The 26,869-nt window shown below is 37.5% G+C and overlaps 1 protein-coding gene across 1 annotated transcript; it reads left to right on the forward strand.

Annotated features, from left to right (window-relative positions):
* Nucleotides 1-3,313: 3,313 nt before the first annotated feature.
* kcng2 (potassium voltage-gated channel, subfamily G, member 2) lies at nt 3,314-25,029 on the forward strand (the record flags this gene model as incomplete). Its single annotated transcript, XM_079441029.1, has 2 exons — nt 3,314-4,117; nt 24,193-25,029. The coding sequence occupies 2 exons, from the start codon at nt 3,314-3,316 to the stop codon at nt 25,027-25,029; spliced, it is 1,641 nt and encodes a 546-aa protein (XP_079297155.1).
* Between the last annotated feature and the right edge of the window lie 1,840 nt (nt 25,030-26,869).

Below are 26,869 nucleotides of genomic sequence, written 5' to 3' on the forward strand. Positions count from 1 at the left end.
AAATCCACAGACCTCACTTTAATAAAGCAGCTGCCTCTGCACTTCCATCAGGACCAGAATAACAGCACGTCTGTGAAGTTATATATTCTTTATGGAATTAACTTTACAAGTTACTTTGAAATAATACAGTAATGTATGACATACAAAACAATATTTCTATTCATTTTTAGTGTAAAACATTAACACATTAAATTGATCAAAAGTGAGTTTCATTTAAACGTGACATTTATTTAAAAATAATTTCACAGATAATGATGTTTCTTGAGCAGCAAATCAGTATATCAGAATTGTTTCTGAAGGATTGTGTGCTCAAGGATGCTGAAAATTCAGCTTTACATCACAGGAATAAATGACATTTTACTATATATTAAAATATAAAATGGTTATTTTAAATTATAAAAAATATTTCACAATATTACTGTTTTTTTACTGTATTTTTGATCAAATTCATGCAGCCTTGGTGAACATGAGACTTCTTTCAAAAATATAGAAAAATCCTGCCATCCCAAATCTTTGAACAGTAGTTCATACAAAAACTGTTTGGTTTTTTACTGCTTTGTATTTTAATACTCAAATGTATTGTGTGCCATTTATCATTGTTAGACGTTGATTCCTAGTGTCATCTTTGGACAAGAGAAAAGTCTGGCTCATTTGCATTTTTAAAAAAGCCTTGGCACATACTTAAACTGGCACATTATGTGCAGTTTGAGCTCATATGATGGCAGTATGAGCTTCATGCAGGAAATGCTGGGTCATATATTGACTCATGGATCGAGCGGTAAAACATGGCATCTTTCTCTGCACTGTTTCAGTTCGACAGTGATTCATTTGGATTGTCAGAGGCCTCAGGGCTCTGTTAAGAAATAAAATGAAAGCCCAGACAAGACAGAAGCTGAATCATGTATAATGCTCAAAAGTTTCTATAATTGCTGCTTACATCATAAGTGTAGAGAAGTCATGCTAAAAGAGATTGCATTAATAATATAAATGGGAGGGAAATTTAGGATAGATTTGATTTGATTTGATTAGGGTTAGGTTAGGTTTTATTATAAGTTTACCATCACCATGATATCACCAGTTTTCATTCGTCATTTCTGACGTCTTAAATATCCATAAGAAGGGAGACAAAAATCAGACATGACTTTCTGCTCAGATATGCTGATTAAATACATTATGCTTTAATTTCACAAAAGGTTGACGTTTCTCAGAATGACTGAATCCTCTGGAGTGAGAAGGTCTGTTTCATAAATCTCCTGACTCAGTCACACTAATTATAGCCATGTTCATTTGAGAGCACTGGACCTTACTCTGCCATTGTGTAGAGAACATGGCTCATTTATCCATGAATAGCAAAGAAAACATCATAATTAATTCCTCTGCTTTGGGAGTCAACTTGTGTTGTGACATGAATTTACTGCATCCTGTGACTTGTGAGCAATTAAGACTTCCAAAGCCACGGTAGAACCTATTTTCACTATTGATTGAAAAAAGAACATATGCAAATATGTCAGGAGAATGTGATGTTGCATTTGGAGACTGATACAATGAATATATTAGTATGAATTCTGCAGCATTACTGTTGATGTTAGACAACTTTTATCCATTCACATATTTTTCGATGAGCGTTATTGCCCTCGAGACAGTTAATGTGCTGAACCTACTTATCATTTTAAATCCAGAGCTCATGGAATGATGTACTGGAAAGACTAAATTCTTCACCCATGTAAAAGTGTACTCATTTTCACTCAAAATCTTTAGCAGAGCAGAGAAACCTGGAGTAGTTTTTGAATTTGAATTGAATTTAGGTTTTAATGTTCAGTAGGTATAATGTAATGGTCTTTTTCTTCAATGCAGTCATCTTTTTCCATGCAATTTCAATGCATGATGACACAAATGAAGCAAAAACACCATAAAAGTATATGACATATGACTAGTATATATACTTTTAAAAAGAGTGCTTACTGCGGAAATAATATACTTTAGAAGAATATACTTCGGTGTGAACTAAATGTAATGTTTTCAGAGACTAAGCTGCATTTTAATCACAATTAAATCAAAATGTGTTGTAGTTTAAATTGATATTAAATATAGTTCACTTTAGAGTGCTTTTTGAGCCACTCAAGAAGGACTTCAGTACATCTTTCTATGTAATTTCATAACTGGTCTTTAAAATAAGGTTAATGACAAGCATAAAGATACTAAAATATACTTTTACGTCATTTCTATTGAAACTTGTACGTCATGTATTTAAATATATTTGCAATGATATATAATAAATGTATTTATTATAAATGATAAGTAATAAACATATTTGCAATTTGCAAACAAAGTTATTACATTTAAAATATTATTAACTCTTAAATATGAACTCTTTCCCTGTCAGCGTCTTTGAAAAAAGTTGCCAGCCACTGCCTGCATTTTTGATCATTTACATTAAATTTTCATGGCCCCCAGAATATTTTGTTATATGAATATCTGAACATGCAATATATCAAAATAAAGAACCAAACAAAACTTTATTCTAGCTTTAAGCATTCTTTTTTATCAACACTTGAATGTAGGTAAGTTTAATTAAAAAAGCAACATTTTGAGCAAAAAGCTGAAAATAATCGCATTTATATCAAAGACTGGATCATATTCAGTTCGATGAACAAAGCATAGATGCAGTAGGTCACTTCCACCCCCAAAGCTTGCACGGTCCTTTACCTCTTTCTTCCCATTTCACTCGGTAACATTAGGCATTTTTTATTTATATGCTATATTATTTTTCATATGCATCTGCTTAAATTTTAATTTCTGCATTTCCTTTGCTGTGTTTTTGATCGGGAGATTCTGGTCTCATTCAGAAGATGTGTAATAGCGCCCCCGAGCGTATAACAGTGTATACACGGAAAGCCGTGAAATCTCGTCTTTACGTTTTCTCATAAAAGACGAGATATCTCGTCAGTGGCGGGGAAAGAGTTAACAGTGTTAATTTCCATATGCTTCTGAAATTAATAACACAAAGCTGGTTGAAAATCAGCAAACGTTTCCTTTTAAGTATGTGCAGTATACAAGGGACCATTTTCTTTGTGTTGTTGAGCATTTCCAGTGTGTTTTGGATATATCTGGACTAATTAATCTGTTGTTTTCTGTACTAATTTTGTTGCATTGTGCCCCTTGGGCTTAGCAACCTGGAGCTGGAACTATAAAGTAAGTCTTCATTAAAATGAATTCCTTTTTATCTCTCAGAGCTCATCCATGATGACCACCGTGACCTGCTAGACTGTGAATCTGTGGAAGTGTACAGCCTGCACAGCCACGCACAGCAGAGATGTACCAAGAGGTGGCTTTCCTAGCAGGCAGCACCGATCATCAGTTTACCTCCTTCCACTTTAACCCTTTGGAGAATCAGCATGAAATCAGCAGCAAAAAAGGTGTGTTTTACAAACGCGCACAGTTGCAGTGCAAGCCCGGCGTACAGGAGGACGAGGTGCTCCGGAATCGAGGAGCTGGAGCGGACGAGGGTCCTTTAGTTGACCGCACCGCCATCATTAACGTGGGTGGCATCCGTTATAACATACCATGGTCCACTCTTGAGGAGTTCCCATTGACGCGTTTGGGGAAATTACGCAGCTGCAGCAATGCTGAGGAAATCCTCGATTTGTGTGACGACTATGACGCGCACTGCAACGAGTTCTTCTTCGACCGAAGCCCCAGCGCCTTCCGCTCCATCATCACGTTCCTGGCGGCCGGGAAGCTTCGTCTGCTGCGGGAGATGTGCGCGCTCTCCTTTCAGGAGGAACTGTTGTATTGGGGTGTGGAGGAGGCCAGTCTGGAGTGGTGTTGCTTGAGAAAGCTCCGTCTTCGCCAGCAGGAGCAGCGAGAGAGACTCCGGCAGGAGGAGGAGGAGGCTGAGCTGACCACGCCACATTCCTGTGAGGAGGTGCCGGGCATCGGGAGCCCAGAGGAGGGGCGTCTGGCTGGGTGCATGCACAGCCTTAGAGACATGGTGGAGAACCCTCACTCTGGGATCCCTGGGAAGATCTTTGCCTGCCTCTCGGTGGTCTTTGTGGCCATTACGGCAGTTACACTGTGTGTCAGCACCATGCCTGACCTGAGAGAAGAGGAGGAGAGGGTGAGTGTACACCTAAAGTATGAATGAATGTAGGTAGGTTGCATAAAATAGCAACATTTTTAGAAAAAAGCTTACATTTGTATCAAATACTACATCTGGATCATATGCACTAATATTATCAAAGCAAAGATGCAGTAGATGGCTTCCATCAGTACTCAGAAAGCTTGCACAGGCCTTTATCACTTCCTGGATCAACATTTCTCTCTGTAACATTAGGCAGTTTTCATTTATATGCGGTTAGTGTTGATGAGCACATTATTTTTCATATGCATATGCATACATATGAGATTGCTTGTTTCTGCATCTTCCTGGTCTGTGTTTTTGATCGGCACATTCAAGACTCATTCAGGAGATGCGTAATAGCGTCTCCTAGTGTATAATAATAGCGAGTCTGCTGAAACACGGATAATTCCGTGTTTGGCAGGGAAAGAGTTAAAATCGACTTGGGAAGAAGCTAAATTATTTAAGTCTTTTAAACAGAGAATGTACAATGTAGTAAATTTTGGACCCTTATTCCAAAACCTAAATCTAATCCCTTTAATCCTAACCCTACCTAGCCTTGCCCAAAACATAACTTGAACCTTGACAATCCTAACCCTAAATTTACCCTTCACTTAAAACCTAAATCTAACCCCTATAATCCTAATGTAAACTTTACCCTTACCTCAAACCTAACCCTAGACACTATAATCCTAACCAGGGCCTAAAACTAACTTTTTGCTACACCTGCCAATGGCTGGTGACGTGAGAAAATTAACCGGCCAAAATGTTTTTTTACCGCCCATGAAACATTTAGCAAAAACAAGCAGTTATTAATACTACAATGACTAAACATATTTAAAATATTTTAAATTTGTCCTTGCTTTACTTTCAAGAAAACAACAACAAACTGATTTATTTATTTTTTCCAGTTTCTTTGAATAATGAATTAATTAATTTCACTGGCTGAAAGCCAGACAATCAAATCAGCCTACTCTCTTTTTCACACACATTCCCATTACCCCTCATCCTCAGATGTGTCTGTGTTTGATCTGCTGCTACTGCACTGCTCTGTGTTGTCCAGAAAACTTGGCCTTCAACTTCTGATGCAGTCAGTATTCCATAGCTCAACAGCAGGACTGGGATCGTACTCAGAAATGCTTGGAGACGAAAGATGTACAATTAGAAGGGTCATATACGGTCTCTGGTTTTAGGCTAGACCGCCAGTCTGATTTTACCTGTTTCATTACATTAAATCCCCTCTCACACTCTGCAGTTAATGCAGGGATAGTCAGGACTAGATCCATAAGCTTGAGAATGTCAGGGCAGGTTGTTCCGTAAAGTCGATTTATGTTCACTCAAGTCAGGGTTTTCAGTTGCTGGGGCTCAAGATACAGCTTTGCTTTCAGCATGGTCCACTGGTCTTGAATAACTTCAGGGGGTGAAAGGACTGGGGAAAAGTGGTCAACCAAACACTCAATTTCTGCATCTCCAAAATCTGAAATAAATAATAGGGTCATGCATCAGAGCTATGAATACACACAGTAAATGTGTACAGACCTATCTAGTCCTAATACTGTCCTGTGCACTGAGCCTGGTCTGAGGACAAACCTGCTACATCCTCTCTCGACTCTGGCCAATTCTTGAAGCTGGTCAGTTTTGTAGCCATCAGAACACCTGTGCTTACATCCCTGGCCTGAACCTGTCTCCAATACTCTCAAGAAGCCTGTAAATCACCATCTCACGAGACGAGATAAGGAGCCTGTTTTCACCTTCACCCTCAATCAAGGCTATGCCTTTGAACATGCTGGAGCTTGTGGCCTTCATCTTTGATCCTTCTCTAAATAATAATACAAAACTTTACTTGCTTATTTGATGTGTTATCTGTATATGTTATCTTTTAACATATAAAGATACTGTATTAGATAGATTACAGGGCACACCTAGTTTTATACTTAAAGGGGTCATCAGATGCCCATTTTACACAAATTGATATGATTCTTTAAGGTCTTAATGAAAAGTCTATAACATACTTTGGTTAAAATTTCTCAATGGTAGTGTAAAACACACCTTCTTTACCCTGTCAAAATCAGCTCTGTTTTCATCAAGCCATTTTAGTCCATGTTGCTTTAAATGCTAATGAGCTCTGCTGACCCCGCCCCTCTCTTCCGTGGAGTGACGAGCAGACTGTAAACTTCAGCCGCGAAACTGGCTAACTAGCACATATTAGGAAAGGCGATTTGCAAAGATTCATAAAAACCCTTATACTCACTTCTTCTGTAGATGAAGCTGGAACACGAATGATTCGCGTGAACATAGATGCATTTATGTAGATCGGGGATCAGCACATTCCCTTCAAAACGAAAGTGACATTAATCCTCTGCGTCTTCAGCGGCTGAGATGTCGGGAGTAAATGACGACTGCTATATTCATAATTACATACAATAACTAAACACTTAAATCGCTTAATCAGATACATCTTGTCTTCCCCTGCACCAGAGTCGACTCAATGGCGGCCGGACTGTTTACAGCTCACTCAGTTCACTCAGGGCAGGTCTAAGGTAAGACGGTCTTGTCAGTCAACTCTCGTGGGAGCGGTCTGTACAGAACTACGTCATTCTGACAGGAATCTCAGAACAGCCTGATTTGAGAAAGGGATTTGAGAAACACGGGGTGGATTTTTATTATTATAGGATGGATGTGTACACACACTTCAAACACACGTTTATGTTCAAACAACTTGTGAATTTGTGCATCCGATAACCCCTTTAAGCAACACTGCTTGTTTGGATCACAGACAGCTGTAGGCCTCTGCAATGGTAGTAGTGGACCTCTGCAGAGACTCAGACAAGCTACTGAGATGGGTCATGGTGTCAAACAGAAATCCACAAAATCTAAGCATTTGGCAGTGTTGCTTAATTTCTTAGCCTTGCTTTTCTGCACCTCACGGACTCCTTGGCCACCAGGGGATGTCATCTAAAATTGCACAAAAACATACATTGGTTAATCATAGTACAGTAAGTCAATCTGGCTAAGCAAATTATGACTTGCAGTTACGATATTTCATTAATTATTCAACCATAAAATGTTTCAGTGTGTAGCTCAATTTAAGAAAATCAGCATTGTATTTGAAAGGGTGCTGTAGGTGTTGGATTATAGCAGGGTATAGCAGGGTATCCTCTAAAAAAAGTGGTTTAAGGCATGTAGGAGTCAGTGCCAACTCGTTGAAGCTGTTGATGAGTTTTGCACAGTTTTGGGGACTGATGTGATAAAAAGTGAATAGACCTATCAGACGTTCCTCAGCTCTCTGGAAAAGACTGACGCCTTTTATTGCATCTTTGAAACTGAGCTCTAGTCAATGTGCCATACAGTGGACTCCCACAACGTATGTTTTCTCTTTTTTTAGACGATAGACAACACCGTTTTTTGATCCAGTCATCACTAAGTGTCCCCATGACCACCTTGACAGCATCTGTAATGTTTTCTGCATCTGCCTTCTCCACCGCTTTTATTCCTATAAACTTTGACTCTACACTGCCTGCCACACAGGTTCTAACATAGACCATCTCCTCCTCACTTACAGAGCTGTCTGTTGAACCATCTGTCATAAGTGCAATGCATTTTGCAGTGTTCAACCTCTCTTTTATTTTTCTTCTCTCAGTCTCAGAGATGTAATGAAGGAACACTTCATTACATCTGTTGCATTTCTGTATATATTCTCCACAGCAATGCCTTTTTGTTCATCCAATCTGGAATAAAGAAAAAAAAAACTTGCAATAAGGTCTCTTTTGTTAACATTGATTATGCATTAGCTGACATGAACTGGCAACGAAAATATTTTTACATTTACTCATTTTTATTAATGTTAGTTAATAAACATACAGTTGGGATTGGGAACCGGTGACTTAGTTGATTTATAAATGCTGTATAAGTAGTACTGTCCATTGTTAGTTCATGTTAACTAGTCTAGTTAACTAATGTTAACAAACTTTGTAAAGTACATTTCAGTCAAGTAATTCTATCTTAAGGTTTATGCTTAAGTGCTTTAAATTAATTTAAAGACAAGTACAACTGTGCCTGTAGCCATCATATTAATTACTATCATCCTAAAATGTGAAAGGAAAAAATAAAGAATGAGTATATGAGCATATATTGATTAAACTAAGTAGATAGATCTAATATATAAATAATATTCACTCGCATATCCAGGCAAAGTCGGATAGAGTCCTCCCCTTCCTCGCAAGGGCATGCACTGTGCCAAACATATTCTTCATCTTGGTGGCTGTCTGCTCCTGAAGTGTGGTCAGAGCCTTGACTGTCGGAGTTGACAAGGCAGGTAAAGACGTGGCCTGTGCAACGCAGTGTTTGTGGCACCAGGACTTTTCGTGTTCTTTAACGTTTTCGAGATTCTTTTTTTTATTGTCCCTAAAATAAACAAGTTGTTGAGATTCTTGTCCTTTGCATGTTTTTGGCAAAAAAGCCCTATAATCCTAACCATAACTCAAACACATTTGAAGTAAATGTGGTCATTTTCCAGAACAACATGTAGTTACACAGTAAATCTGTAGTAGGTGTATGATGTTAGTACATGGTAGGTAAGGCCATCTATTTTAAAAATTTTTTAGGTGGCTTTAATGATGAAATACTTATTGCGGTCAATGTGAATATTATAAATATTCAGTTTTAATAACTTATTCCATTTTGTTTCTTAAAAAGTGTATCTAAATTTAAGGATGGTTAGATTCGTTTTTACTTTGAGAACCAGACAAAAATACTGATTAAAAATATGATTTTTTTGTGGTATAAATATTAATTAATGTAAATATCACACCAGGCAGCATCAGCAGCCTGACAATCAGCTGGAGAGTCTCGCATATCTCCAATGATGTGGGTTGCATTAACATATATGGTGCAAAACAGACATGTCCCACTCATAGTTTCTGTCAACCTCAAAATCACACATAGCTATTTTTAGGAGTCTTCAGAGCAGGTTTGAATGTATTTTGAACAGTCCAAACAGAAGTTAGGAAGCTTGTTGTGCAGTGCCCTTACACTTGTCAGTCCTCTGTCATGTGTTCCCGCCTCATGTTTCCTTATTTGGTTTGTTTCCTGTCCTTGTTTAGTGTGATTATTAGTTAATTCTTGTCCAGCTGTGTGTGTGTTAATTATCCTGTGTATTTATAGTCCTGTCTGTTCAGTTTGATTTCGTCTGGTCTACTCATTACTCCCCTTTGTTCCTGTCTGTGTCAGCCTTGCCTTGTCTTGCCCTGCCTTGTTTGGAGTCATTAAAGTTTACCTCCTCGTCTGCGTGTTCCTGTATCCTCCTCGTGTGTGCACCGTGACAATACTATTGTTTGTAAGTCTAAATATATTTGCCTGTTACCATACAAAATTAATGACATACCCAAGTGACACACTGCAATGCATTTTGGAGCTGTCACCATATACAGTAGATTAAGCGCAGCAAGTTTGCAAGTTGCCACAGGCCCAACAACAGACACTCACCACAGGAAGGCACCATGCAATTCAATTAATAAACAGTTACAAGGATAGATCAAATTTATTTTATCATTCACCAACCCTCATTGACTTTCTTAAAGAGATCCAATTACAGAAGGTTAGTTTACAGATTGGTTTACAGAACTTTTGTGAAAGGTTCATTCACATTGAACCCACTGATTTGTTAACAGCTCCTTGGAGAGAAAGATTACCAGTGAGATATGTACATATAGGGTTAGGTTTGATACTTTTGGACTACATTTATGACATTTTTATGGTTCTTTTGCATGCATGTTGAATCTTGAAAGCTCCAGTACTGATTCACTGCTTGGAAAAAGAACAAGAATATTTCAAAATTTCTCATTTTGCGTTCGAAGGGAAGTTATGAATTTGAAATTATATGAAATGATGGCTGGATTTTAATTTTTGGGTGAACTATACCTTTTAGAAATTAAACAGAGATTTAGACTGGAAATCAACATAATCAGAATTTATGTTTAGCAAAACTGCAGTAAACATTTTTGAATTCATAAAATGCAAATATCATCTTCTCAAATAATCTTTGAGTTAGAGTATTGCCACTTAAAACACCTCTGGGCAAAACTGGCCCTCAAATTTGGCCTCTGACAATAACTGAGTACTCCTTCATGTTTCTGCGCTTGAAGATGTGAATCATTTTCCCTGTAAACAATTCAGAGACATGAGATGTTTGTGTAAGATGTTTGTGTTTGCAGTGTGTGTGTGTGTGTGTTCGTGTCTGAGAGACTGTCTCAATAGCTAGACTGTGTACTGTAGGGGGATATTTCTCTGACAGAAACGGGCATGACAGCCTGAGGACAGCATCTCAAGTCCAGAGCCCGATTTCATGAATACCAAATTAGCCATATTCCACAGAACTATTGTAAAAGCCTGGCAGCTGTTCCTCTATCACACACACATGTGCCTACTCATTCACTCACTCACTCACTCACTCACTCACTCACTCACTCACTCACTCACACTCAGTCAGTCACATACAAACACACACACACACCAACATTCACTCACACAGCTTTGTTTCACTGTGTTCCTCAGGACATCCCAGTGACTGCTGTTTAAAGCTGATTATAATTACTATAGACTAAATCAACCTCTAAAAGGAGTCACACTTTAGGCTTCTAAACAACAGTACAGTATTTAAGAATCAATTTAGTGATTAAGGACATCTACGAAGAGAGGTGTTAAAACTTTTAAGGACAGTTTTATCCCCCAAAATGCGCACATACACACACACACACACTCACACTGGCTTCCATGTTGTATGGGGACATTTCATAGACATGATAGTTTGTATATTGTACAGACTATATTTTCCATCCCCTAATCCTAAACCAACCTCTCACACAAAACTTTCTGCATTTTTAGATTTTCAAACATTTCATTCTGTATGATTTGTAAGCTGTTTTCCTCATGGGGACCAAAAAAAAAAATGCTCCCATAAGCTGAAAATTGACATTTAGTTCCCATAATGTAAGAAATACCAGACACACACACACACACACATTTGGTTGACTACCCCAACCAAAGAAATCTGTCTGCACATTTAGACAGTTAAACAACATATCTTTATTTTAATAATATGATTATCTGACATTTATACGTTACTTACAGTATATGTAATTTATGCATAATTACAAGCAACTAACCCTACACCAAACCCTAATCCTAAATTTAAACCAATAGTTAGTTAATGTTGGTAATTACAATTACTCAGTACTTATTTTTATACTGTAATAATGACACCTTAAAATAACTTTTTTTTTTTTTAGTGAAAGGTTTTTGGTAACACTTTAGTTTAGGGTCGAATTCTCACTATTATCTAGCTGCTTATTATCATGAATATTAGGTTACACTTTATTTTGATGGTCCCTTTAACACATAAGTATAAGTAACATTGCACCTGCATACTAGATCTCAAGAGAGTGTTGGTAGAGTACTGGTAGGGTTAGGGTTAGAATAAGTTGACGTACTTGCAAAGTGAGTGATAGTCAGTTGAATGTCTGTTAGGAGACTAACACTATAAAGAGTTAGCAGACTACTAATACTCTAATGAGAGTTAGAGTCACAGCACTTCCAGTCAGACAGCTAACTTTGTCATACCAGGAGAGCTGAAAAGACCTGTTACTCTTCCCAGTCTTTTGCACTAAATCAATCTTAGGTGTTGATCTGCTCTGCTGTTTAATTCTAAGTTTCTCCTCGTAAGGAAGACTTTCAAATGGCTTCGCCAAAATCAGGTCGACAATATTAGCACTGTCTGCCATCATGTGCAGTTTGCTAGCTGGCTAATTCACCCCTACGATGCTAGCCTAGCCTACTGTATGAATGAATGAATGAACAAACGATCTAAAAAAAAATATATTAAACTCGACAGAGGAAATGTGGGAATTAGGTTAAACTGAAACAAGGAATGTGGTGTATAATTGTGTGAAATGTAAGATGAAAATTGGCTAGCAATTTCGCCAAGCAAATACCAAGAAATAGGTTGCAGCAGTTTGTCAATCCGCTATGGGACTGAGCTCGAATAGCTTCAGCATCAGCGACTTTTTATAGTACAAAATCGCTGTCAATCAAAAGGAGAAGCAGTCTTTCGACAGACCCTCCAATCATCACGCTGAATCCCGGAGTCCATCTATAAGCATTTAAAATCAATTTGTAATCTGTAATTATCTGCTTTGTTCACCGTCTTGGATTTATTTTTATTTCAGCTTGTAGCAGTACATTTTGGGATTGTCTGATCTACCTTATCTCTTCTGCTGTTTTTGTAGTATGCTAATGTAATTATATTTGCTATACCCTAAGCTCTAAACCCCACAACAGAGGGCAAACTCTGACCCTCACACACGTTCTCCCACAGTCAACTTTTCATCTTTGTTTTTTGGTTGGTAACACAAGGGGCTTGTTTTCAAGTTTTAATATTTAACTAATTAAAAATGAATCAGTAGAAGAGACTTTAGTCATATTTGCATCAGTCTCTGGTGCTCTTGCTGCAGTGAACTTCAAACATAATATATTTAATGTGCTAATCAAGCCTAAGACATGTAGTAACACCAGTTGAATCATGGTGTTAACTCTGAATAGTTTTAGCATGCTGATGGATATAACAGTGTTAGGCCCCGATCAGACAGAACGTGTTTTTCAGGTTTGAAAACATGAGGCGCACTGCACTGCCTTTTTTTGGAGTTTTTTTATTTAGAAAAGAGCAGTGCTCTGCGGTTTGTTAATGTTGCTAGGCAACCACCGAATCAGCTGTCCTGTTGGTCTAATCAAGGATTAAAGCAAGCGCTTTAAAATCTTTGGTTTGCTGTTAAGTAAACTATCATATTAGCAGAAACCTTAAAAAATTACTGCGACAGACACGACAAGTTTCTCCTCCATCATTGCAGTGTAGATACTACCACTACATAAACAGATGCTGCTCTAAGCAAGTAAGATATGCTGCTGTTGCTGCATGAATATGTCTACATAAATGCTGTAGCAGATCTAGACAGGTGGTGCTGGGGGAGGTGGAGGATTTCAGAGGAACTCTTATAGCATGCTGCAGGACCATCTTACAAAAAACAATGAGCCAGACTATTTAAATGTTCAGAAAGCAGAGGCTAGTCACCTTGTGCCATGTAGTAAATCATATGATTGCTAGCAGATTGAATATAAAGGACTTTCAGTCTGCGCCATTTAGAGTGTCATGACTGAACCACATATTAATATGACCTTGCATCTGAAACCTCTTGACTGTTAGTAATGATACCATCAGATGCGATTAGAGTTTAAGGGAAAACCCAACAACCATAACAATACTACACAGGACCTGCACAGGGCCTGTTATAGCATTTTTCAACCTTTCAGAGTTCTGACTAAGGAGTGTTTGTGTACTGGAGCACAGCCCTCCGCATGACATCAATAAAGACGGCAGAGATTAAAGCGGAAAAAAAGAGAGCGAGGTGTCTTCCGCAATCAAAGGGCCACACTGAAGAACAGCTGAAGGAATCCAGGGAGCTCTTTATCTTCAAAGAGACAATCAATCACTGTGAGCAATGCATTCTGCTCTGGAACCCTCTCACACACACACACACACACACACATGCACGTGCGTGCTGAAACAGTCATATGAATATCCATCCTGACACATGCATATACAGTCACAAACACTAAGCACTCAAGCATGGGACACACACACACACACACTTGTCTCTGATTAACCTGCGTGGCCTGACTGAGAGGCATATTGTACAGGGTTGTTTTTAAAATAAGCACTGCATCTGTGTTTACAGGCCGTGGGATTGTGTATTTTTGGAAATGGCCAATGTTCTGCCAGAAGGCCAATATTAATAATCACCTAATGAACACAGTTAGTGAGTTTAAAAAACAAAAGGCCATACCCTTGTGAAAAATAAATGCTTTATTGTATTCAGTGTGCACATGTAGTATATATTTTAAGAAAAACTATATACTTGCAGATAAAAAGTGCACTTTATAATATAAAATTCAATGTTTTAGTTTTAGTGCATTTTAAATAATTTTGTCTTAAAATGTTTTTGTCATGCTTTAAAGAAGTACACTTATTTTGATGTGTTGACACATGTAAAGTTCTTGATTATACTTTGAACTAGTGTTATTCAGTATAATTACATGTAAATTTCATATATTTTACATGTGGTAAATTGCAACTTGATCATTACAAAAGTCTAAAAACAAATATGACATACAAGAAGTTAGCTTATTTTAGAATTACATAAAAATAAGTACTTAAGTCCTACTTAAGTGGGCCAAAATGCATCAGCATGCTATTAAATGTCTAAAAACGTTCACACTTAAGTGTATTCTTTGAAAGTATATTATTCCTGTAATAAGTATTCTTTTTACAGATTTTCTCAACTGCTTACACACAAAATCTTTACTTGTCACACAATTTCTAAAACCTGACACCAGAACCACACACCAAATCTGCCAAGCCATTCTCAACCTTTGACTCAGTTTTCAGTTTTCAAAAATACTTTTTGCCAAACACAACACACAATTCTCTATGTAACACACAAAAATCTAACAGGAATTAATATTATGGCAAAGGTGTTTGCAAATGTTTGCTTTTGAGATGTGTTTGTGATATTCTGAATGCAGTGGTTCATTTTGCAAAAGATGTGAGGCATTTTGCATTTTGTGTGTGCAATTCTTGGATTTATGTGTAAAGTTTTGAAAAAAAGAGGCAAAGTTTGAAGATGTGTGTAAGCAGTTGAAAACTGTAAAAGTATGCTAAAATGCACTTCTCTTTTCTACTGGGTTCAAAGGTGTGAGTATCTTTGAAAGATTTGATGCCATAAACCTCGCAAACCTTTGGCAAATCCATCCACCAGTCCTTTCTCAGAAGAGCTTACTGTAGCAGCCTAGTAACAAATTGGTGGATAGTTCGTTGGCAGGCTGTCTGAAACTACAGCCTCATATGCTACATTACCTACACTAATGCCACAATAAGTGTACAAACCCAACTCAAAGGCTGACCTATCTCTCAATTCATTCATTATACAACAGCAAACAATTACATTATCACACTAGACACATTATCTGTGGCCTCTGAGGAAACCTGCTGTTATCTATAATGAGTTTGTGATGCACTAAAATGCCTCAATTAGAGAATTAGTTGAGCGACTCAGAGACAGACAGAAGAGAGAAAACACTAGATGAGTCCCGTAAATAGCTTCTCTCGCACAGGAGATGATGATAAATGCCACGTTTTTGGAGAGCACTTGATTATTTCACAGATCCAGTGGCCCTTGTGAAAAAGAAGTGCACTTAATTGTACTAAAATGTGCACTTGTAGTGTACTTCAAATCTTAGAGTATTTTTTAAAAAGTGTACTTGCACATGATATAATATTAATGACATAAAAGGCCACTTAAGTGAATTTAAAGAGAGTTCAGTTTCTTAACACACTTAAGTAGAGTTTTAAAAAGTGCACTTTAAAAAGTTTTACTTTTTAGTAGGACATTTTAAATCATTATGTTTAATATTTTTCGTCATGGTTTAAAGAAGTACACTTATTTTGATGTATTGACTAACATACTAATACATTTGATTATAATTGTAACTAGTGTGCTTTTCAATATTACATTTAAAGTTCATTTTAAATGCACTGAACTGCAACTTAATTACTTAAAAATATATCTAAATGCATGATATACAAGTTTCAATAGAAATGACATTAAAGTACATTTCAATTTAGCAAAATTGCTTGTCGGTATATTCAGCTGTACACTTAAAAAACAATAGAGGTAATTATGAAATTGCATTTAAAGATTTACCTACTTAAGTGAGTCAAAAATGCTCTAAAGTTCAATTAATTGCATTTAATATAAATTTAAACTAATATATTTTCATTGAATTGCAAAAAACATGAAATTACGTGTCCAAAAAAATTCACTTCACACTTAAGTACTGTATATTCCTTTAAAGTATGTTTCTGTGATAAGTACTTTTTAAAGTATGATAAAGTGTACTTGTTTTAGTGTACTTAATGCAAGTATTTACTGACATATCACTAGAGACGTACTGATAAACAAAATTTTAATTAAACTTTATTTTAAGTACTATTTGTGCACAACACACATTTCTTAATATTAAGCCTAAAATGTGTTTTAATGTCACTATTGATAAGGATTGTATGATCTTTGAATAATATCGGTATTTAAATGCAAGATATTTAAAGTGTACCTGAAATATGCTTGCAATAGTTCCACTTTAGCACAATCAGATATACTGCAGTATATCTTTAGTTGGACTTCAGCACTGTTTCCTCACAATTAAAGTGCATTAAGTACTGAGTACAGACTGTAAGTGTACCAGTTTAGTGTACCAACTTTATTGCAGGGTATTTTTATTAAGCACATAAGCATTTAAATGTATTTAGCCTGAAATAAATGTATTTAAAATACATTTTAGTATATTTATTTTTCACTAGGGTACACATTTTACACCAATCACAGGGTTGCCATAAACATTCATAATGCACTTTGTAGTGATCTCAAAGTGCAACCTAGTGTTATGAGTGTTAACACTGAAACAGTTATTGACAAAAATAATGATTTTGCACTCACATACAGTACACACAAACCTTTACATCACGGGTGACTGATCCCATCCATCAGAGCTTAAATGCCCCTCTGAGATCCCGAAGAAGCTCCGACAGAGAGAAGAGAGCAATATCATATAGTTGTCAGTCTATTTAGCTTCTAACGGAGCACTTGACCCTGAGTTATGATGTCTAGCAGCCGCTGGGACTGAGCGAGAGAAAGAAGGACAGAAAGTCTCACAAAACATTTTATTCTCTTGTGATTCCTAATGAATGTTGACAGAAGGACGCAAGCGAAGCAGTCATGCATGATGAATATTAAAAATATTGATAATGTGATTAAAGCTGGAAGACATAATTGCTCCTGTCACTCTAATATCAAAGCTCTCGGTAGGTTATAGGACAGGCCAATTGTACTGATGTGCTCTGGAGCAACGAAATCCAGCTGAAGCACTCAGATGTGCCCACACACTCAGACAGGAGAGCACTGGAAACATTTGACCCTGACTGAGAGAATTAGAGAAAGCAGGAGACATATGAAAGGCCCGTCAAAGATGATTGCCAAATTGTAGCCCAGTTTAGAAGAGGATAAAAAGGTGATGATGGATGGAAGGCATTTCATCCTGAGAACAGTTACACAACCACAACAAAACCACCTCTACCTGAGCAGATCAGGCCAGTCATGTGTGTTTACTGTGAGAACTGCGTGAATGCAATGCAACATTGATTATAGGGCCAAAACACACCAAAAGCACACTGTAAGAGTGAGCAGATTTGTATGGTCTCCGCACTCCTACACTGTAAAAAAATTGTTATAATCTCAAAGTTATAAACAAAACCGTGCCATTTCTTTGTAATTCTTTGTGAAATTTATTAGCAGCACCAAATTTTCTGTCGATTTAAGGAAAAGCAGCTAAAACTAGATTTCTTATTATTCATTACTTTGTAACAAATTGGGCCATCAAATTTACGTTTCCAGGCAAGTGTCATGTCAATAAGCAAAAGCATTGTAAATATAATGACTGATGTCCTGTTTAGCATCTTTACTAGCATATTTAGTAAGGTTTTTCTGCAGAAAAATATTGAACATCATAAACAACTTAAGTGTTACAGGGCGAACAAGACGTGAGACGTGCAGATCCATTTGCAAGCTTTATTCAAAGGCAAGGTCACAAAACAAGCAAGGTTCATGAAATAGCAAACAGGAACACAGGCAAGACAAAGAGTAATCCTAGGGCAAGCGTGGGTCGACGATCGGCGAACAATATCTAATAGGGCAAGGCAGAGAGATAATCTAGGTACACGAGCAATAATCCAAATGAGGTGCAAACAAAGTCCGAACGGCAAGGCAAAGGGTTAATCCAGGAAACACAGACAGGTATAAAACACGAGAAAACTAGCAAGGCAAGACTATAACAACTGAGTGGGCTCCGTAGAGTAGCTATCACTAGGATAAACACAATACAATACTCGGCCGAGAGGACGAGGAAGTCCATGGTTTATGTAGGGTGTGTGATCAGTGCAGTCACCTGTGTGTGTCGTCAGTGCAATGGATGATGGGAATTGTAGTCTGAGGTGACGTTCAACAGTTAATTCAGTGCAAGAGTCCATGTGGTGAGCGAGTGACCTCTGGTGGTGAGTTAATGGAAGTTCATAGACCAGATTCATGACATTAAGTGATTTTTGTGTTATTTGTGACCAATAATTGTGACCAGTCATAAGTGTCAATTTTTCAAAACTGAGATGTATACATCACCTGAAAGCTGAATAAATAAGCTTTCCATTGATGTATGGTTTGTTAGGATAGGACGATATTTGAAAAATCTGGACGCTTTTTCTCAATAACAGGGCTATTGCTACAAATATACCCCAGCGACTTAAAAATGGTTTTGTGGTCCAGGGTCACATTTGGTCTGAAGATGATCTGAGCCAGATTTTGTGAAGACTGGACAAACTTTGTAGGAATAGTAGCAGAGGAATCCCATTTGCAATTGTAATATATGCATATATTACATTTCCATATATGAAATATATTAAAATATGAAGCCACATATGATACCTATTAGAAATGGGAAAAATCATATATTAACATATATAAGTTACAGATTACAAGTTACTCAATTAAAATGTAACAAGTAGTGTAACTATTTCAATGACTTTATTAATGTAACTGATTACATTTGATTACTTCTAAATGTTAGCAAATGTTTTCAACTGTTAATCATTTTCAAAGCAGGCAGGGTTACTCAACACTGATTACTGTCAGACTTCGTTCTGAGGTTAAATACAGATTTAAAATCATAAGTTTAATAGCTATGATACTGTTTTTGAATTGTTTAATTATTACTGTTTTACAATTCCCTATTTTAAAATTATATATCATTAGAGGTAACAAATATAGCATTATTTACATTTCCGTATGGGATACTATGCTATTCCTTTCAAAATGATAATCTTGGAAAGTTAATTATTAATGTAGTGCACAAGCGTTTCAGAATATGTTTTAGCTTGGGTCAAATTAATAAAAAAAGGTATATTTGATGAGTTGATATTTTAATGACACTTCTATGTTGTTTTACCCCAGTATACAGCTAGGATGAGGTTCCTATTGAATGCAGAGGAATGGTTTTCACTAAATGCAAATGTTTTGTTTAAACCAGTAAGCTCTGTTTTGGACTCATCTGTGCTCAGAACACTCTTCTGGATCATCCACATGGTCTTTGGCAAACTTCAGAAGGCAGCCGTGTTGTTCTTGGAGAGCAGTGGCTTCTTACTGTCCTGCCATACATACCGATCACATTCAGTGTTTGTCTGATGGTGAACTCATAAACACCAACCAGTGCAAAAGAGTCCTGTATATCCTTAGATGTTTTCCTGTTTTTTGTGTGTGACTTCTTGGAGAGTTTTACATCCTGATTTTCGTTGCATGACCACTTTTAGGTAGAGTAACAACCGAGGCGTCCCTTGTAAAAAGGAGACATGCTTAATTGCATTGAAGCAACACACTGACAATCTAGCTGACAGAGTTCAATTTATGCCAAAAGTCTTTATTCATAACAAATTAAAAGCAAAGGCACATATTCACTTGAATTTTGGAAATGAAATTCAAAGAAGCTGTTAGCAGGCAGCGCTTTGAATTCTGAAGTTGACAGGCTTCAGAAAGAGTGGGGAACGCCAGAGGCTTGTGTGATTGTTTCCGCTGCATCTCACGGACGAATAACAGTAATTAAAACACTGGCTCTTACATTCACTAAAATATAATAGCCTTCTCTCACCTAAACTGCATTTGATTCATTGTTACTGCCTTACTTTGCCATGTGTGTTGGTGGGCCTGGGGCAAGTTGTCACACTTTTACTCCAGTCAATATTTCTGTACAGACACATACCTTACAATCTTGACAACAAAAAAGCCCAGGAATACATTACCGTTCATTTAAAACAGGGGGCATGTTGTTGCACTATGGAATAAAATGTTGCAATGGAAATTGTTTGCATTTGAAAACTAAAGTATAAAGCAAATTGTTAAAATAAACTAAAATATATATTTTAGTTTATTACAATGCCCAGGTACTTTTTTATCACACCATTAACAGAAAAATGTAAATAATAATAATAATGCATGTGTTTGTCTTTGGTTATTTCATTTGCAAAATGATTTTTTGACTGTGTATTTTGTTCAATTTAACTGGAAAAATAGGACAAAAAAGTATAACAAGCCATCTTACACAAAATATTTGTGTTTAAAATGTACTAAATACATAATTATTACAGACTTATCAGCACATTTTAACAGAGATGATTATATTGTGGCTGCAGTTGATACTGTTTTATACTGAATAGGGGAGAGCGGTAGGTAAGGTGAAGTGAATCTCATGCTCAGTGAAGTGAATTAACTGAACGTATGCAAAGTAATATTAATGAAATGCATTACAGGTCTGTTTGTGTGTGTTGGGAAAGTGCTGGCTCAGCGTATGTGATCAGTCATGTCGAATAATGCACAGCTTGTCCTGCAGATGAAGACATCAGATTAGGGCTGTAATTGTCTGCTTTTAATTTGATCAGTGTGGTACTGAGAAAAATAAGAAAAACAAGCTCTCGTCCAAAAAGCTTCCCATCAAAGCAAAATGATAAAACCACAACATAAGAGCATTTCAGAGAATAGACCTAATGGACTATAAATGCATTTCTTCTGTCTCACACACGCACACATTAGCCAGCACCAAGGCAATTATCATTACGTTATATTATATAATAAATCAATATACAGTACAGTATATATACTGTATATATATAATATATAAAATTCATGCCTATGCTTGAAATGAATAGTTCACCAACAAAAGGAATCACTTAATCACTCCTCCAAACTTTTATGACTTTATTTCGTGGAATGTAAAAGGAGATGTTAGTTTTTTACTCTTTTCCACACAATGAAAGTGAATGGGGACCACAGTTGCTAAGCATTAAGATTTAAGTATGGAAGCTGTTAAGATTTTTGTATGGAAACAAGCAACATGGACATCTCATTTTGTGTCTCAGAGATAGAAAGAAAGTCATATGCACTCTAACTTGGGAAAACTCCTAAGTTTAAACTCCTACATTCTCCTCATCAACTCTTTTCATTATTAGGAAATAATCACATTTAGTTATACCTTTAAATATTAATGTAGTTCATTAACTGCATGCAAAAAACGGATTATTTCAGGGGGGTCATGCAGGGCTTGTAAGGCAAATGAAACCTTTAATAAATTAGACATAGTGTTCTACCTGCCTGTCTGGTCCGTGACGGGAAAAACAGATTTGTCTGGATGAAGCTCATTAATACATTTCAATCAGGGCTTCAGAGTGGATTGATTATTTTTCCCTAGAGAAATGTGTGATTAAACATGGCCTGCAGGATTGTACAAGTCTGGCCCCTCAGAAACAGCATTATGTGTCAAACAGCTCAAGTATGATGTAAAGGTCTGCTGTGGATGTCTTGACATGCCCATTAAGTCTGATCCACTAATCAGTTTGCAGTATCTGAGTCAGCAATAACGTATTAAGAAGTTATTATATAGCCAAGGGTTGGTTGCACAGGTGTTATGTGGCATATATGTTAATTAGCATTATAAATAAAGGCATCAAATGATGATCCTCTGTAAATTGAGAAAAGTATTAATGATAAATTACTTAATCATGAATTTTAAAAAAAATATTAAGACAGATTTTCCACATTTTGTTTTTACAAAATAAAACTGAGAATATTGTTCAATGCATTACTTGTCAAAATTTGTAATATGAAGATTTTCTAATATTTTTGAAGTGATGTCTCCGTTCTCTTCAAACATAGATCTTAAGAAGCAAATCATCCTGATTTCTGAAGGATCGTGTGACACTTAAGACTAAAGCAAAGATTAATTACACTTTAAAATATATTCAAATAGAAAACAGTTATTTTAAATATCACATATTACAGTTTTTACTGTATTTTTGATCAAACAAATGCAGCCTTGGTGAGCATAAGACACTTTTATCAACAATATTAAAATGGTGTAACATTATTCAAACGTAGTGTACAGTGATTATAATCAGTGAGCTACGATAATTTTAAAACAATATTCTAATTTTAAAGCTAATATTCTAGTAATATGCATGCTAATAAGAAACCCCTAAAATAAAGTGTTACTGAAATTGTAAAATGGCTCAGAAAGTTTCCAGTTGTGAGAACAACTTTAACAGCTTTTGTTTGCACATGCCACTTGATTTAATATTTTGTATTTAATACAATGAGAATCAGACATTTTAAATATTCAAATGTCTTCACATTTTTTGTGGTCACTTTATATTAATACTTGAGAGCCTTTGTCAATAACTATAGCTGAGATGCTTTTGGTGAGTTTTGAAGTTGGAATATAATTGCACTGATGCTAAAAATGGTCATTCCAGATTGTTAACAATTATGATTTTAAGCTTCCCTGTACGATTTTCCCATTTTTCAGTCCTGCTGCATAAAAGCATCCGCTGCTCTTCACGGAGGGGGTGTTTAGTGTATTGTGTTGTGTGCTTTACATTTAGCACTAAAGCCAGACTCATCTAAATTGTGGAGTGCCTTTGGGCAACTTTAGACTTGAAGGCTTTCCTCTCTATTCATGCCAGATTTCTATGTGTATGTATTGTTGCCACATGCACAGTTGGAGAATTATAAGTCGATTAGAGTTGCCTTAAGTTTCTTTTTGTCCTGACACTGGTGGGTGGCCAGTTTCTGGGCACATTCGCTCTTCTTCCATTCTCTCTCACGCATTTAGTGATGACCTTCACTGTACTTCAGAGTATAGCCAATGTGTTAAAAATGTTATTAAATCTCTGGTTTCCAAGAACCTTATCTTCAGCATTCATGGAACATTTTTGTGTCTTTATGATTACAAATTACTCAGAAAGTACACAGTTTCCCATTTATCTGAAATCAAGCTGCAGCCTTCAAGTGGACGCTTATTACAGTACAAGTCACTCACGTTATACAATAGCTTTCGAATTTACTACATTTTTTAAAATGAATGTTTGTCTTATAATTTAAGAAATTGTATAAAAATGTAGATCAGACTCTCAGAAATATGCATCGGTCAAGCTTAAGCATTTACATTTTATTAACTGACTTGTTTAGTTCTACAAAGAACTAGCTCAGTGAGGGACTAACACAAAGATACATTTAATACATTTTAAATGTATTGGGTCACCCCCTTCTAATGAACATGTTTGACTACTTTAGTAATTTCTATGAGTACAAATATTAATGTTTAAGCATATAATGATATTCTATGGAATTGTGTGCTTCTAATTTTATAGCAACAGTTTGGACAGGACCCTTTTCTATTCTAACATGACAGTGCCTCTGTGTATAAGAGGCATGGCTCAAAAAGACATGATTGATTCGGTCAGTATGGAAGAACTTGACTGGTCTGCAGAAAGCCAAGCCCTGATCCCAGCTGAACACCTCTGGTGTGACTTTAAATGCAGACCTTGAGCCGAAAACTAATCACCAAACACCAATGACTTGTATAGACACTATAAGGACAAAAGTATTGTGACACTCCCTTCTTTAGAACAGAAGAAGGCACCAACAAAACTGTGGCAACAAAGATGGAAACATAATTCATGTATTTAAAAATTGTATTTCCAACTTTGTTGCAACAGTTTTGAAAGTGTCTAAAATGACAGTACCCTTATGTACAAGTCATTGGTGTTTGGTGAGGAGTTTTTGGCTCAAGGTCTGCATTTAAAGTCACACCAGAGGTGTTCAGCTGGGATCAGGACTTGGCTTTCTGCAGACCAGTCAAGTTCTTCCACACTGACTGAATCAAAGAACAACTAACTATTATGATTTCCTTCTTTTAGCATATATATTAGCCACTATATTGAGACATACTGCATAATGACCCTCTGAATGAAGACTCTGAATGATACAACAGAATATGAGACCCTAACCATGAGCTCAACTAACGTGTGTTTTCTCTCTTAGGGCGAGTGCTCCCAGAGGTGCTACAACATCTTTGTGCTGGAAACAGTGTGTGTGGGTTGGTTCTCCCTGGAGTTCCTGCTCCGTTTCATTCAGACGCAGAGCAAGTGCATGTTCTTACGCACACCCCTCAACATCATCGACGTGGTGGCCATCCTGCCCTATTACATCACTTTGATAGTGGACTCAGTGTCCGTGAGCGACCGTCCCACCGGCTCAGGAAACAACTACCTGGAGAAGGTGGGATTGGTCCTGCGAGTTCTTCGAGCATTGAGGATCTTCTACGTGATGCGTTTAGCACGTCACTCTTTGGGGCTGCAGACGCTTGGGTTGACCGTACGTCGCTGCACTCGAGAGTTCGGACTGCTCTTGCTGTTCCTATGTGTGGCCATGGCACTGTTCTCCCCGCTGGTCTTCCTTGCGGAGAGCGAGCTGGGTGCCAAGCAGGAGTTCACCAGCATCCCCGGAAGCTACTGGTGGGCCGTCATTTCGATGACCACGGTTGGATATGGTGACATGGTTCCTCGCAGCATTCCAGGCCAGGTGGTGGCGCTCAGCAGCATCCTGAGTGGAATCCTTCTCATGGCATTCCCAGTCACATCCATATTTCACACTTTTTCACGGTCCTATGTGGAGCTTAAAGAGGAACAGAATCGGTCCACTCGGCACAAGCCCGATTCACAAGACAGCACCAAGTCCCAAAACAGTGAGGATTCACAGGACACTGACAGTTCCTTACATGGAATCACACAGACCGCCGCAGTTAATGTGCATCACCGCAGATCCGTAGCTGTGGCAGGTCAAGGAGCACCACAGGTCAGGAGATCACTAAAGTCGTAATGCATACTGCTGACTGTAAGACTAAAGAAAAAATAAAACATGTACAAAGACATGCTACAGGTGATCGGCCATAAATAGTACCTGTATAATCAGGTGACTTGACAATAATAGACTGGGAAAGGGATGTTAAAATGGACAGGTTTGTATGTCCAAAGCACAATTATTGAAAGAGTTAGTTCACCCTAAAATGAATATTCTGTCATCATTTACTAACCCTCATGTTGTTCCAAATGCGTATGACTTTCTTCTTCCGTAGAAAACAAATGGAAATATTTAGCTGAATGCTAATTGTTTTTATATAAAAGAAAGTGAATGGAGACTGGATATATAAACCCAAAAACACATTTTTAAAAAGTGGTCCATGACTCATACAATTATATTCAAAGCTTTCCGAGGCCATAAGGTAACTTTGTGTGAGAAAATGATGCACAGAGTTTCCCCTCCGTGTTAGCTCTTAAATCTCATTCTTGGTTGAGTTTTCAAATGTTTCACACTACGCTTGACATCAGTGACAAGATGCAACATTGTTGTTGGATATATCATAACACATATTGTACTCTTTGAATATGTTTAACTGGTCCTAGCTGCACCGTTCCAAGTGGGATTCGAACCAGTGTCAACCGGCATGGGTGGCGGGCACACTAACAAGGACGCTAAAGACTGCCGCCTCTAGCACTGCGGATAGGGAAGTGAGTTTTACCTGCACAGCTATCTATCACTTGGCCTCTGTTACACTCACTGCCTAAACCTCACTCCCCTTAGTGTCAAGGCACCAATGTAATAAGAAGGATTCGAACCAGTGTCAACTGGCATGGGTGGTGGGCATGCTAACAAGGATGCTAAAACCACAACCTTATCGCACCTCTTAAGGCTAGGGCTGTGAGGTTGACCAGCACAGCTAACTAGCAGCTTGTCTCAATACACTAACTTTCTAAACCTTACTCCCATTCGGGTCACAGCACCACTATCAAAGGGATGTGGCACGTTAACAGAGAAACAGCAGTCCTTAATGTGCTTCTTGAGGCCAATCTCACAGAGTGGTAGGCGGGTACTTTAACAAGGACACTATGAAAACGGCCACTTTTGTGCCTCTTGAGGGCAAGGGAGTGAGGTTTATATGTGCAGCTCTTACTAGCTGGACTCCATTATACTAACCCCTCTAAATTTCACCCCCATCTAGGTCATAGCACCAGTGTAACTGGTTCCACTCGCACCGCTCTAAAAGGGATTCAAACCAGCATAAGTCAGCATGGGAAGAGGGCACTCTAACAAGAATGCAGAAACCAGTGGCCCTTAATCTGTCTCTTGAGGGCAGGGGGTGAAGTTTCCTGTGGAGATCTTACTAGCTGGCTTCCATTATACTCACTTAATTTCACTCCCATCTAGGTCATGGCACCAATGTAACTTGTCCTACCAGTATAAGTATAAGAGTATAAGAGGAACCAGTATAAGAGGAAGGCTCGCTAACAAGAACCCTAAAACCAAAGCCCTTAACGTGGTTGGACATGGTTGGCCTCTCTTGAGGCCAGTGGAGTGAAGTTTACCTGTGAAGCTCTTATTAGCTTGTCTCCGTTATTCTCACTCCTCGAAATTCACTCCCATTTGGGTCACGGCACCAATATAACTGGTCCTACAGAAAGAGAGTCATATGGGTTTGGCATGAGGGTGAGTGATGACTGAATTTTCATTAAGCTGGTGTTCCTGGTAAAATGGATGTTCCTACCTGTGAAAACTGAATGACTGTGAAGATTGCCATTTTATTTTGCATCCACCTTTAAGGTAAAATGAGCTTTTCTCTGGCATCAGAGGATACAGTGTTACACTGTTCAAAACAGGCTAT

Source organism: Barbus barbus (assembly GCF_936440315.1).
Source record: "Barbus barbus genome assembly, chromosome: 19".
In the NCBI taxonomy this organism is placed as follows: Eukaryota; Metazoa; Chordata; class Actinopteri; order Cypriniformes; family Cyprinidae; genus Barbus; species Barbus barbus.